A 13,020-nucleotide genomic window follows, 5' to 3' on the forward strand; every position below is an offset into this window, starting at 1 on the left:
TTATGTGGGTCCAAACTAACAGAAAATAATTTAAAGTATTTCATCTGATAAATGGCTGATTTCAAAGGCTTTCCTCTTTCAGTAAATGATGTTCTTCGTGCCTGTGAAAGCACTGGGTTCAGTTGCCCTTGAAGCAAGTCACGAGTACATTTTCCAGTTAGGAGTATATTTTTCTCAATTTTTAAGTGTTAGTGAGGAATACCTGTGATTTGGGAAGTAGTGCTCATGGTCTCATCTGTTTATTCCAAATGCATCTTGTTTCTCCTTGCCAAGTTACAACAGGTCCCTGTAAACAGAAACCCCTCACAGGTCTATTTTTCTGGGCTGGCTTACTCTTAAGTCTAAAGTTTTTGCTGGGTATGTGCGTAAAGGAAGGATACTTTTAGGAGAAATCCTGGTATGCTACTGATTTGAGGAGGAAAGCTAACGGGGAGTGGTTTTCAGAAAGCCCGATCCTTTCAGCAATGGTACTCTGTAAAGATATGAAGTTCCTGAGTGCAGCCAGTTCCTGTAAGATGTTGCAGCTGTGCAGGACTTGGCTTGCTCTCACTTCATAAGCTCTGGGATGCCCCTTACAGAATGATTCTGTGTAATTAATTTTAATTCTGTAGTCCCTTAATGCTAGCTGCTTACTGACAAGAGCAGTCTGGCAAATGGAGCTTGCAGAAATTTCATCATCGTCGTGTTTTGTTGTTGCTGCTTATTTATTTATTTTTAACCAAGAGGATGCTGTTGCACAGTGATGTTAGACACTGACTCCAAACCTCATGTATTGTCTCTTTGCATCTTTAAGGTGCACTGGGGTGAACCTTTTTTTTGTTATTTCTTTGGGAATATGACTGGATGAAGAAGAATGCTTTTGATTTTAAAGTATTTTTTAACTTGAAAGCAGGAAAAAGGTAAGCAGGAAGAACAGAAAAACGAGCAGCTGGTAACATGTTCTAAAAACACTGCATTCTCCAGCATGTTGTTTTCTGCTGGTGAGAGATGATTTAAAGATGCTTTTATTTTATGGAAATCTGAGCCGAAGAATAAATTATTGTTCTGTGGAAGAGGTATTGCAGAAGTGAATATTTTAATTTGCCCAGAAGTTGATGTAATTATGCCACATACATTCATGGGTAGGCTGTGTTTTTAGAAAGCTAGCACATTAATGTCAATTACAAGGTGGTGTTTGGCTAAATCTCCATTGAGAAATAACGCGATTGACAGAGCAGCCAGTTCCATGAATGAAAAACGTCTTCAGGATGTTTTCCACTTGTCTTGAATACGTTTTGGCCACTCAATGCCAGTTGCGCACTTTCTGTACGCTAGCAGAGATGGCAGTGGGGTGCTGGTGCTGTCCTTTCCCATTTGCTGTGTCACACCAGCCACAGGTGAGCACACAGGGAGCAGTGCGCAGGGCTTCTGATAAGGCGATAAGCTTCAGAGCTGCCGCGGGGCCTCACCCAGCGTTGGGCACAGGTGCCAGATGCATCTTGCTTATAGAGGCTATATTGTACCGCTCCGGCTGGGGCCTTGCAGAGGACTTTGTGCCGTGGACTGTTTGCAGAACTTCCAGACAACAGTGGCTTTGTTGTAAACTTTTAGTGTTTGTTAGGTGAGATTAGGATCCAACTGTTGCGTTCAGCTGCGCTTTTGGGTTTGTTGTTGTTTCCCATTTTGTCCCTTTCTGATTTTTTGTTTCTTTTCTTGCTTTTCCATAAAGCAGGAAGGTGAAAGGTATAGAAATAGTATCTTGTACAAATTCTGTTAATTTTAACTCTCAAATCAGTTTAACTCTCAGATCTGTTAGTTACCTTTTTCTCAGTCCTAAGAGTTTCTGGTTTGTACTGCTGCTTCACAGTGCTGCAAGATCATCTGGTGTTTCAGTGGTATGGGAAAGCTGTAATAGTTAGCCTTAAAAATGCTTAAATGCTTGAATCCTGCCTTAAAAAATGCACTGTAATTATGCACTGTAATTCAGCAGTGTGCCTTTGGAGTGAGGAAATGTGCTATTTTGGTTTAATTAAGAAGAATGCTGTATTAGTGACTTTATTTATATTTTTATGTAATATTGACGAGCAGAGCTCCTTATGCTCCTGCCTGGTAATTAAAACATTAATAGTGGCATTTTCATGGATTTAAAACATGAAGAGAAAACTGGTTGCCTGTGCTTTGGCCTTGCTGTCTCTGCTGTTTCCAAGCAGAGCTCCCAAAGCCCTCACCTCGTGTGTGTGGGCACTGCCTCAGCCCTGCCAGCTGTGCAGCCTCTTGGGCCAACGTGCCCTGTGTGGCACTGCCTGGAGCTGGTGCACTCATGCAGGTGAGCAGCCTTAGCAGGGACACCCAGAGCAGCTCTTCAGGGCCTGCCAACACTCATCTCTGTGGCAAAGGTGGAACAACTTGCTGTATCCTGCAGCCTGCGTTAGAGAACACTGTTGCTCTTGTGAGCCCTAGGAAATTGGGACTTTACTCTGATTACTAATACTTAACCAACAAACAAAAAAGCAAACCACGAAAACTTCTGGATGAGTCCCGAGTTTATTTATATGTTTTTCATTGTTTGTTTGTTTGTTTGCTTTTCCCTCAATACTTTCTGTATTTCCATAATGCAAATAAGATGTTTGCTGTAGAAGTGGCACAGACTTTTAGCAGCTTGGGAGGAGCAACAAAAATAGAAACATAACTGATTCCTAACAGTTGTCCTCAGGCCTTGTAGGGTAACAGAGTTAAGCCTTTCCCTGCTCTATCTATTTAAATGCCCAGCAACTAAGCAGGGATTTTCAGTGTAGTCTCAAAACTGTTCCCAGTTTTCATTTAAAAGGGTTGGTGAAAACTTGAATGCTAGTTCTCCAAAAGCAGTGCATTGGTATACTCCTGCTGAAGCACAGTAAGAAGACTGGCATGTTATAGAACCTTCAGCACATTTTCAGGCAGCTATTCCTGGTGGTTTGATGCAGAACCATACCAGTCAGTCTGTACCTTTTAAAGTTTATTTTGTGGTTGTGAAAAGTGAAAATTGAGCATCTGGGAGGCAGTAGAAACTCTGGGGTTCTGTACATTTTTAACAGCAAAGATGACCATGAAAATCATGAAACTTGGATTTGTTAAATATATGAAATATGGTAACAGCTATGGCTTTGTGTATTGCTTCACCTGTTGTGTTTTCTCTTTGAGAGAGATTAGTTAACATCTCAGAACTGCCTGCTGGGTTTTTCTGAAGCGCTGCAACTTTTCATTACTGATTTGCTTCCTTGTTCAGTGATCTGGAAAGCCTGATTTCTCAAGAACGGCCAGAGTGAAATCTATTTAGTGAAAGCCTTTGCAAAGTCGGTAAACTCTTTGTTAAACTGCTTGAAAAGCAGTCTGATTTTTCAGGATTTTTTTTTTTTTTTTTTAAGTTTGGAGACAGGGAAGGTTGAAGATAGGATTACTGTAATAAATATAGGTGTTTTACAGTAACGAACATGGACTTCTGCTTACTGGAAAAGTTAAATATTAACAGTATCCTCTTTGATCTCATTCAACAGCTGTGTTTGGTCAGAAATCTGTGCATCTTCAGTGTCCTTCCTGACCTGGTTGGGAAACTTGTAGTTGTAACTGACTTTAAATAGGAAATACTATTTGTAGTTTAGTCTTTATGCATTTTCTGTCAGTCTGTATCATCCTGAAGTTGAATGTAGTAGGGCTGGAAACCTCAAAGAAACTTGGAAGCAACACTGTCTTCTCATTTTTTTTTTTTTTTTAATGCAACTTAAAAGAATGGCTTTAGCTGTATTTTTAAAATGAAATATTTATGCTGGGATGATTAATGCAGGTGACTTTGTGGAAGGGAAAGCAGAGAAATCACATTCTGTTATCTCTGCCATCCTCGCTGTTAACAGTATGGGGATGAGGCTGAAGCAATGCTGTAAACCATATAATATTATTGTATACGTATATATATATATATTACCTATATACTAAGAGAACATGTGATTTTTGTCTTGCATCCTGATCTTTACCGCAAGTCAGAGCTTTGACAGCTGCAGAAATAACAACTATTAGATGCTGTGCTTATTTTTTGTATGTTTATGTTATTCAAAATGTTTGCTAGCAATTTTGCCAGGTAGCTCCAAGAAAATGGCATAATGCTGCTCTATTAAAGGCAAGCTGTATACCCCCTTTGCATACACATTTTTAGTAAATGAATTGGTCCCAGTATATTGATATCTCCAGAGATGGTTTTTATTAAAATTTTGAACTCAATGAATAAAAGAAGTTTGAAACTTTTGTTATCTGACAGTAGCATAAGTGTCTGGTCTTTCATACTGCTTGGATCCTATACTGCTTGCAACACCCCAAACAGTTCTTCTGTGTTTTAAGTACTGGTTGTAAAACACACATACTCTTTTCTTGTTTTGAATAGTACACCTGTAAGGTATACCCTCTTGAAACAGGAATTCAGTTCAGCACTTTGAGTGTGCTGTGCACGAACAGTAGAGTAGTACCACAAATGAATGCTCTAATACTTCATAGACCTTGTGGGCTTACTGCATGGGAACTTCATAATGTATGAATGGGGTTGTTTCCAGCCTGAAGTCAGCAGACGTGTTGCTGAAGTGGCTCAGCTTCTAGCAGTTTGCTTCTAGCCATCCTCTTTGCTGAAACGTTTTTGTATCTGAACAAGAGCAAGGTGTGAACTGATGCTGGCATTAGTTATTCCAGTGGAGTGCAAACAGCTTGTGTTGCTGATAGAGTACTTCTGCTTAGCACTTCTGCAGTCATATTCTTCTCCTTTAAAGAACATACTGGCGTCAATGTGCTCATTCACTGGTATGCCTCACCTTGAGTCTTGAGAAAATATCAGAGACATTTGCTGATTTTTATAGTAGTCTGCTCTTCTTAGTAATGAAAATTATGACTGGTGCAGTATCAAATGGTTAGCAAACTTCAGAACCAGTGTATAAACTATGCATTTATTGCAATCATGTGAATTGCTACTTTGTATGGAACTCCTAATTCCAGCCAAGCAATATCCTTATTTTGTTGAGGATTTCTTTTTGATTTGTTTTTCTTACATGAAACAGCTCCAGTTCAAAGCTCTTGCCTCCTAGTTAAATAAAAGTTGCTCTCTTTTTCCATCTTCTCTCTAGGTAATAAAGTAGTGGGCCAAGTATCTTATGGAAGACTTCCCATGTATTTATGACAAAGTGATACATGTTTCTAGACACACAGTAGACATGCTTGTTGCTCTCAGTTTTAGACACATTGTAATTTCCTGGCCAGAAGTCTGTTTAATTTTCCTCTTAAAAAAAAAAAAAAAAAAATCATAAAAGGAATTGATGCTGTAAATAACATTTTCTTGCACAGTTTTGAGATGCTGTAAATAACGTTTTCTTGCACAGTTTTGAAATGCATAATGATGATATCTCGTAACTCTACACAATGAGTTTTATTGGGCTCTGTTCAGTGAATTAGCCTTGTCTGTTCTTGGCAAGGTTCAGGGGCTTTTAATACATGTTTTTCTTTGCTTCTACTGTTCGGATTCATTCGGTTAAAAGTAAAATAAATGTTACATCTTAAATTTTGTGATTTATCTTGAAATCTTATTCTACTTTATAGTGGGTATATTAACTCACTGGCTAAACAGAAACCATAAAGTCCAAAGTTGCAGTAGTTGTCATCTATACACCTTTGATAATAAAGAACATAGAAGTTGAGGTTGTGAAGAAGAGAAAATGTTAGAAGGCTTGTAAAAGTGATAACGCGATCGTGCTTATCGCAGTGGGTGCTTGTGATATTGCTGATACTGACAGATGTGTTTCCCCTCTTGTCAAATGTATATGGATATGTCATATGTATATAGCCTTAAGACATATTTATTTTCAATGTTTTTGTTTCTAATATTGAGTATTCCCAGCGTTCAGTCTCTCTATTGAAGTATCTGGGAAAGCTTATGCTTCTTTGTACGTACAAGTACAAAAGTACTCTTAGCATCTTAGAAGTTCTTAATGGGCTAATGGTGAGCTAACTGCATTTAAAAGTAATTGTTATTTTCCTTGAGGAGAACACCTACCAGAAGTAATCAGGTGCCATGGGGGAAGGCTATATAACTTGCTTGAGCACGCACACTGTTATCGCAGACAAATGCACAATCTGAAATATATTTTCTGACTTCCATTCACTCTTAAAACACCGCTATGCAGAACCACTGGCAGCTCTTCTTAACAGGGCTCTGGGAGGTGGAACACTGGGATTAGTGATTGTTTTTTATTAAGTTTCTGGTGCTAATAATTTACAGAATAAAAGCTTAGTGGTGGTGGTGCAAGTACAAAGAACCCAGAGTGTATTTTAAAAAGTCATTATTTTTGAGGTGCCGGGAGAGTTGGCTCATGATTTTGGAATGTGTGCTGTTAACAAGGCCCTCTTTGAAGAACTCTCTGTAGCCCAGTGTTAAAGGCAGTCAGAGACTAACCATAATTAATACAGCCTTTCAAATTAGTGGTGAAGTTCATCAGCCAGTTCCAAAATTTGACCTTTATATCTCACTAATAATGAAATACAAACTCTTCTTTTCTTATTTAGTAAGAGAAGAATGAAATGCTTGAAGTATAACTCTGAATGCACTTATAAGAGAGGTGATGAAAAATGAGTATGAGGTAATGGGAGGCACAAGGCTGGATAGTATTACCTGAATTGAGTGGTGAAAGAAAGGTTGATGCAGCGTCCTAAAGTGGTGCTCGCTCTGCGTGCAATAAGAAGCAGGCCTCATGGACTGAGCAATTTATATGGCAGATAAAAATGCTTTTAAGTATGGGATGTGCACCATTCTTACAGACAACCTTTGAAGGGGGCCGTGTGTGTGACTCCATCCTCCCGGCTGCTTTACTTCTCATACAGCGTAGGGGCTGCAGGGTTTTTTGATGGCTTTAAAGCAGATTTAGTGGAGCATGTGCTGGGCTCCTGTGTGATGCATTTTAGCTGGACTGCGGTGTGTGAGTCAACTTCTCGGCCAGCGGCCCTCCCGCACCTGCTGCGGGCAGCCGGTGCTGCAGCGATCTGTGTGCGGTGCCGCCGTTCTGCTGGGCTCTTCCTGCGCTGTACGGAGCAGTGCTTGGCGCTTAGCGTTTAATGGGATCATATCTAATGCTCTAATTGTTACATGGGTTGGAAGTTGTATTTAAAACTCGGCAAACCGCAGACAGCTTTTCATACTCCCGTATGGTTTGAGGTAGGGTGAGAACGGGCTGGAAAGGGGCCTTTCGTTGGCCGGCCGAAAGCAGCCGCGAGAAGTTACGGCAGCGTGCGCGCGTGGCCCCCGCCTCTCGCCTTCCCTTTCCGAGAAGGGACCGCGGTGGCAGCGCGGTTCCTCTCTGCGGGAGCCGGGCCGGGGGCGGCACGGAGGGGTCCCGCGGTGAGCGCCCCCCGCCGGTGCGTACGCCCGGCCCCGCCCCCGGCCCGCCGCCCGCCTCCGCAGTCAGCGCGCGCCCCCCGGGCCCTGCGTCAGCAGGAGGGCGCGCGGCGGCGGCGGCGGCGCGGGTGGCGGCGGCGGGTTGGCGGTGCTGCCGCCCGCAGCCGGCACCATGCTCAGCCTGCAGGACTCGCTCTTCTTCGAAATTAGCATCAAGTCCCTGCTCAAGTCCTGGAGCGGCGGCAGCGGTAAGTACGGCGCTGCGCCTGGAGCCGCGGCCCCGCGCCGGGTCGGTCGTCTTCTGCGTGTTGCCGCGTGGAGCTGAGCCGAGCCGTGACGGCAGTTTTGGCGGTCCCGTGCCGGGGCGAGGCGTGCCGGTCGTCCGGCCGGCGCGTGGGACGGGGTACGGTGTGCCGGGCCTTACGTAACCGGGCTTTGGAGTTTGGGCGTGTGAGGCGCTAATTTGGGCCGCGGTTATCCCGGGCTGATGAGGCTCCTCGTGTCCTTCGCTGCCCGAGGCGGCAGCCGGCAGGCGCTGGGGTGAATCCTGCCGCGTGTTTCTGGAGCAGGAGCCTCTGTCCCTATACTAAGGGTGCTGGGGTTGTGCCTCAGGGCGATCATTGCAGCTGCGGAAAGCGCACGCTGTGCTGTGAGCTGCCCAAGCGGAGCATCTCGCTCTGGGCTCCCACTGAGACGTTCAGGCTGAGGAGGGCCATGGCAGGGGGCAGGGGCAGCCACGCTGCCCTTGTCTCACCCCACCCACAGCCCTCATGCAGGGTCACTGCTGCCTGAGCATGACTGATATAGAGTGACGGGGTGACAGGCTACACGTTTCCCAACGACCCGTGCCTTGTAACAGCAAAAGAACAGCTGAAGTAGGTGGCATCCTGTGTTTCAGCTGTGTGTGAGCTCTGTGAGGTGTTGCCCTAGGCTTGCCCTCACGAGCACTCCTCTGGAGCTGCTGAGGTTTGTGATCCACACGCATTCTGCTCAGTATGACTGGTAAGAAATTAGCGGTTCGTCAGCTGGGGGTGTGCAGGCACCCGGTGTGCCCCAGCAGCACTGGCATGGTTTGCTTCTGGCACTGATGCTGAGATCTGCATTTTGGACTGGCAACCTCTAAGCTGACAGCTCAAACATGAGTGTTTCAAAGCTGACATCCCTCTGCTGCGTTAGTGCATGTCTTAGGGTTTAGCTGTTCCAGGTTCTTTCTACTCTGCACTTAACTGATATTCTTGCCTACTTGTAAATAACTGTAATTTAGGCATATCTTTTACAGTATGAGTTGAAGATGTCATGAAAAGGATCATGAATCCCTGAGGTTAATTTTACTAGTGTGTATAATTTCTAACTAGAAGCAGAACATGGGATGTATTCAGTTGCAACAAATTGAGTCTGTAGCTGGCTAAATAAGTGCTGTGTCAATAAGGCAAACTGCAGGCTCGTGATCAGACAGCAATGCTGGCTGTGACGGGGCAATGATGCTAACAAAGGGTACGTGAGGAGTGACTACAGTGTCATGCTCCCCCTGTGCCCTCTGCTGTGTGAGCAGCAGCTCCCCAGCCCTGCCAGGAAGTGGGAAGGGGCTGTGTTGCTGCACTTCAGCCCTCATTCCTCACAGTGGTAGCTCTGCTCATGTGAGTGGGCACGGTTACAGCTGCTGTGGTGTGCAGCTGGGCACAGCCCTGAGCTGTAACTCGCACCCAGGCTGCTCGCTTTCTGTCCCCTAAAACATTTTCCAATCAAGTGATGCAGTGTGTGCACAGCAAGGAGTTACGTAATATTTATGTTGAGCGTGTGCTTGGAAATTCAATAAACTCGCATCTGCTGAGAGATTACATAAGAAAGGTTTCTCCTGTGTTTTCTTAAAGAATTTTTAAGTAACTTGAGAACACTGTATACCGAGGAATATCAGAGCAGGAGTGCACGTGCTTGCACACATTTATATAAGCACTCATAAAGAGCATGTCCTGCTCCCGCAGACCCCAGCTGAGGGCTTGCTTAGCTGGCACAATGCTGCTGCAGTGCTGGCCTGGCCGAGGTTTTATTGTAGTTGATCTTTCTTCTTTCATTGACAACAATGAAGTGACACTTGTATGGCCTAGTTTCAGAATGCTGTCTCTCTGCCAACAATTTTAGGCATTACTTCTTTTTGAAGGGAGTCAGGCGTGGCCTTTTAAACCAGCGCTGTAGGGAGGGTGTTCCTGCCCAAGGATTGTTTGTTGCAGTGATGGATGGAATGGTGACTTCATGTGAGTTGTTTTTGGGTTCTGTATCTAAGGAGTTGTAGTCATAATAATGCATCCGAGTCCTAAAGGTGAAAAAACGTGTGATGTTAAAGTTACAGGTCCTGTTTGGCTTATTGAAGGATGTAGCTGTAGTCTGTGATGCTTCTGAGGTTTCTGGTTCTGCAGCAGAAGGGAATGTAGTTACAGTTATTTACATCAGCTGGTATGAGCAAGCACTCGTATTTTGTCCACAAACCCTTTGTTTGATGGAGGTGTGGATACTAGGATACTATGAGCAGTACTTTTGGTAGTACAGTATACATGTTCCAAAGCCAAATGCAGTGCTGCCTACAAAGGGAAGCAGTGTGCAAGGGTAGCCTTTCTCCGAGATGAGTTGTGTATTTCCATGACAGCTGTGCATGTATTTCTGGAGCTTGTGGTCAGCTGCCTGGTGAGCACCATCCCTTACTGCTTCCTACAAGCTCTTCCGCGTTCCTAATACCTGCCGCAAGGGTCGTCTTGTCAAATTCAGAAGTAAATAATTATTTCCAGAGAATGAAAATTGAGATAAAAAGTATCCATTGTTTTTCTGATAGCAAAGGCGCAGGTTTTTGTTCCTGTGCAGTTGTTGTGGTGCGTCTGTTTAGCAAACAGAGCAGGGTGTCTGCCCTGTGTCTGTCTGACAGTAAGTCCATGCACTCAGGGGGTGTCTCTGTGTTGGAGGTGGCTCATGGGATTCTTGGTGTTGGTTTACTCACTTTGGTTCAGGAGTGAAAGTTCCTGGAACCTGGGAATGTACAAACCACGCTGTGGCATGCATGGATCTGTCCAACAGCTGTGTTTGAAAATATGTTCTAAAACCAGAAAGAAATGAAAGAAGGCAGAATGGAGGTGAGTTAGCAGAGCTCCATCTGCTGAGCACTGGCAGGTAGCTTGGAGCCATCTGCCTGGTGATGGGGTGAGGTAACGTGGGCTCAGGGCTGCTCTCATTCCCAAGGATTGCCTGATTGAAGCGTGCTTTCTCTGCTACCAACAATAAATGGACTTCTGGCTCTCAGGAGAGGTACTGCTCCAATAGCTCTCTATTGAACAAGTTTGGTGTTCACAAGCACATTTTTGCCCTGTGGCTTTTCATTTCATGGCGGATGATACGGTGTGCTTTAACTGAGAAGGATGACATCACCTCAAATTGCCTTAACAAGGATATGTGTAGGAAGGGAACGTCTGAGGAACTGTAGGACAAACGTTCTGTTGTTGGCCCTGTCCTTTGGGAGGAGATGGCTGAGGGCTACTGCAGAGCTGGGCATGCACTTGCCAGGAGTGCAGCTTTGTTGCTTCTGCTGCAGCTTGCTTCTGGATTGAGCTATTTAAAGCAATACATGCACAGTTCGTTAATACTTCAAGAATCATCACTCTGATAAATTTTTACTTTCCTCCTCTGTAACTGTTAGACTGCAAAGAAAAATGAAGCACAGGAGGAAAAAGGAATCTTGAGATGCTACGTGATTGCTTCTGCTCCAGAATGTCCTTTGGGGCAGTAGTGAGCTGCGGTAGCCCAGGAAACCTGCAGGCATTTCTAATGGCAGGTGTATGTTACAATAGCAAAACTTGCTATTTCACTATCAAGAGAGATCTTATTTTCATGAGATCATTTTTGTTGTCTTTTTAAGTAATATTGAGCAGGTTATTAACTTTATTTGTCCAGCATTGAACATCCCAAATAATAATGCTCAGTCTTCCTGAAGAAAATGTTTTGTTAATTGTCTCCGTGTCTTAAAAAAGTCATGATAGTAAGTACTCATATACTGAAACTCCACAGACTGTGTCTGAGGAATGTACCAATTTCTCCTATCACTGTATCTCCCCGAATGGTTTTGGGATGCTGGAAAGTGGTACTTCAAAATAAAAAATGAATTCAAATTTATGATAAGTTTTGAAAGCGGTACCAGATTTTGTACATTCTGGTTTGTTTCCAATTTAACTGTGTTTTCTGATAGTAAATGTAATTACAGATCTGTTCCCTGTACTGCTTCAGCAGTGAGTTTGTTTACCGTAGCGAGAGGCTTACAATGGCTTTGCCACAGGCTGTTAGTTGTCATGGTAAAGCAAAGTTATGGCAGTGGTTAACCACCCAATAAAATGTGAACTGATTTCTGCATTTTGAGTGAAAAGGGATTATGCAATGTAGCCTCAGTATTTGGCCTTGTTTGTGAACTTTGGTGGCCTCTAATGATGGCCATTTGCACAGCCGGAATATGTTCAATTGAATGGAGTGATACTAATGTGATGTGTAGTAAAATCTTGTATATCAAGAACAAGTACTATTTAAAGGGATTTTTTTTTTTTTTTTTTTTTTTTTTTTTTTTTTTTAGGTAAATAAACAGGCTGGCAGGAGAGCTAGACTGTAAGATGATTCAAACCAGTCAAATCATCAGTACCACCCACAGCTGAAAAATGGATGCTCCTAAGTGAAAGTCTCCAAGCTGTCAAGCTTCTAATTGGTTTCTATTAGGTGTTGCAGAGGTGAGCTGGATGAGCAAGGACAGCGTTTCACCTCATGTCTGAACCCGCAAAAGGGGCTTTGGTCCAGCTATGCAGCCATGTCACCTTCTGAACTGCCACCTGTGGTGCTTGTCTCGTCCTTTTAGTGAGGGGATTTGGGTCATTAGATCAGCAGAAATTTTCTTGAGATGTTGGAGAAAGTTTTTCTTTTATTTAATGAGCCAAACGAGACTTATGTTGAGGCAAAGGTGGATGGAGCATGGGCTGGTGTGCAGGAAAGGCCGGGGCCTGCTGTCCATGAATATGATGGTGACTGCCTCTTTCAGCGTCTGCTACGTCAGCTCAGCTGGGCTGTGCAGCCTTGCTCCCATGTGGGCTGCTCACAAGCTTCCTTTATATTTGCTCATTTTATTTCTGCATGACTGTGTGAATCTTTTTTTCCGTAACTTTCACTGAACACTTACATCGATGCGTGTATTTTCTGTCCTTTGCTGTATCTGTTTGATGCCCACAGTCTGTACTTTAAAACTTGATGGAAATTTGATGTAGATTTGACGTAAGGGTCTGGGGGCTCATCAGAGAAGGGTATGTGACCAGATTTTTAGAAATCATAAGTAGATGTGGATACGAAATATTTTGGGCCTTAATTTTGACCTTTTAAAAATGGTTTTACGGAAAACCTTGAATTATGATTTCCTTTGAAGATGATGCCATGTGTAGTTCTTCATATAAATTTTTAAATAAGTTGCTTGCATTGTAGTAAGTACGATATGTGTTGGGCCATGCATTATTTATTTTCATCAGGCATAGATATGCTAGAGTGAGCTTTCCTTTAGGGCATTCTTTCTATTAAAACAATATACTTCTGCTAAACCCGTAACTCAACTGGATTTTGTAATGATTCAGATTGCAGAA

General features: G+C 43.5%; 1 protein-coding gene across 10 annotated transcripts in view; it reads left to right on the forward strand.

Annotated features, from left to right (window-relative positions):
* Positions 1 to 13,020, forward strand: part of FRYL (FRY like transcription coactivator) — a 155,817-nt gene that overhangs the window by 34,128 nt on the left and 108,669 nt on the right. The window contains exon 1 of one of the 10 annotated variants that reach the window (XM_048943372.1): positions 7,513 to 7,623. The exons of 8 other annotated variants lie outside the window; for them this stretch is intronic. In XM_048943372.1, the coding sequence (XP_048799329.1) occupies positions 7,548 to 7,623 (76 nt within the window). In that variant the 5' untranslated portion in view covers positions 7,513 to 7,547. Of the gene's footprint in view, positions 1 to 7,512; positions 7,624 to 12,003; positions 12,127 to 13,020 lie in introns of those variants that run through there. One more of the 10 variants, XM_048943378.1, reaches the window with a different exon arrangement.

Source organism: Lagopus muta, chromosome 4 (assembly GCF_023343835.1).
Source record: "Lagopus muta isolate bLagMut1 chromosome 4, bLagMut1 primary, whole genome shotgun sequence".
NCBI lineage: Eukaryota > Metazoa > Chordata > Aves > Galliformes > Phasianidae > Lagopus > Lagopus muta.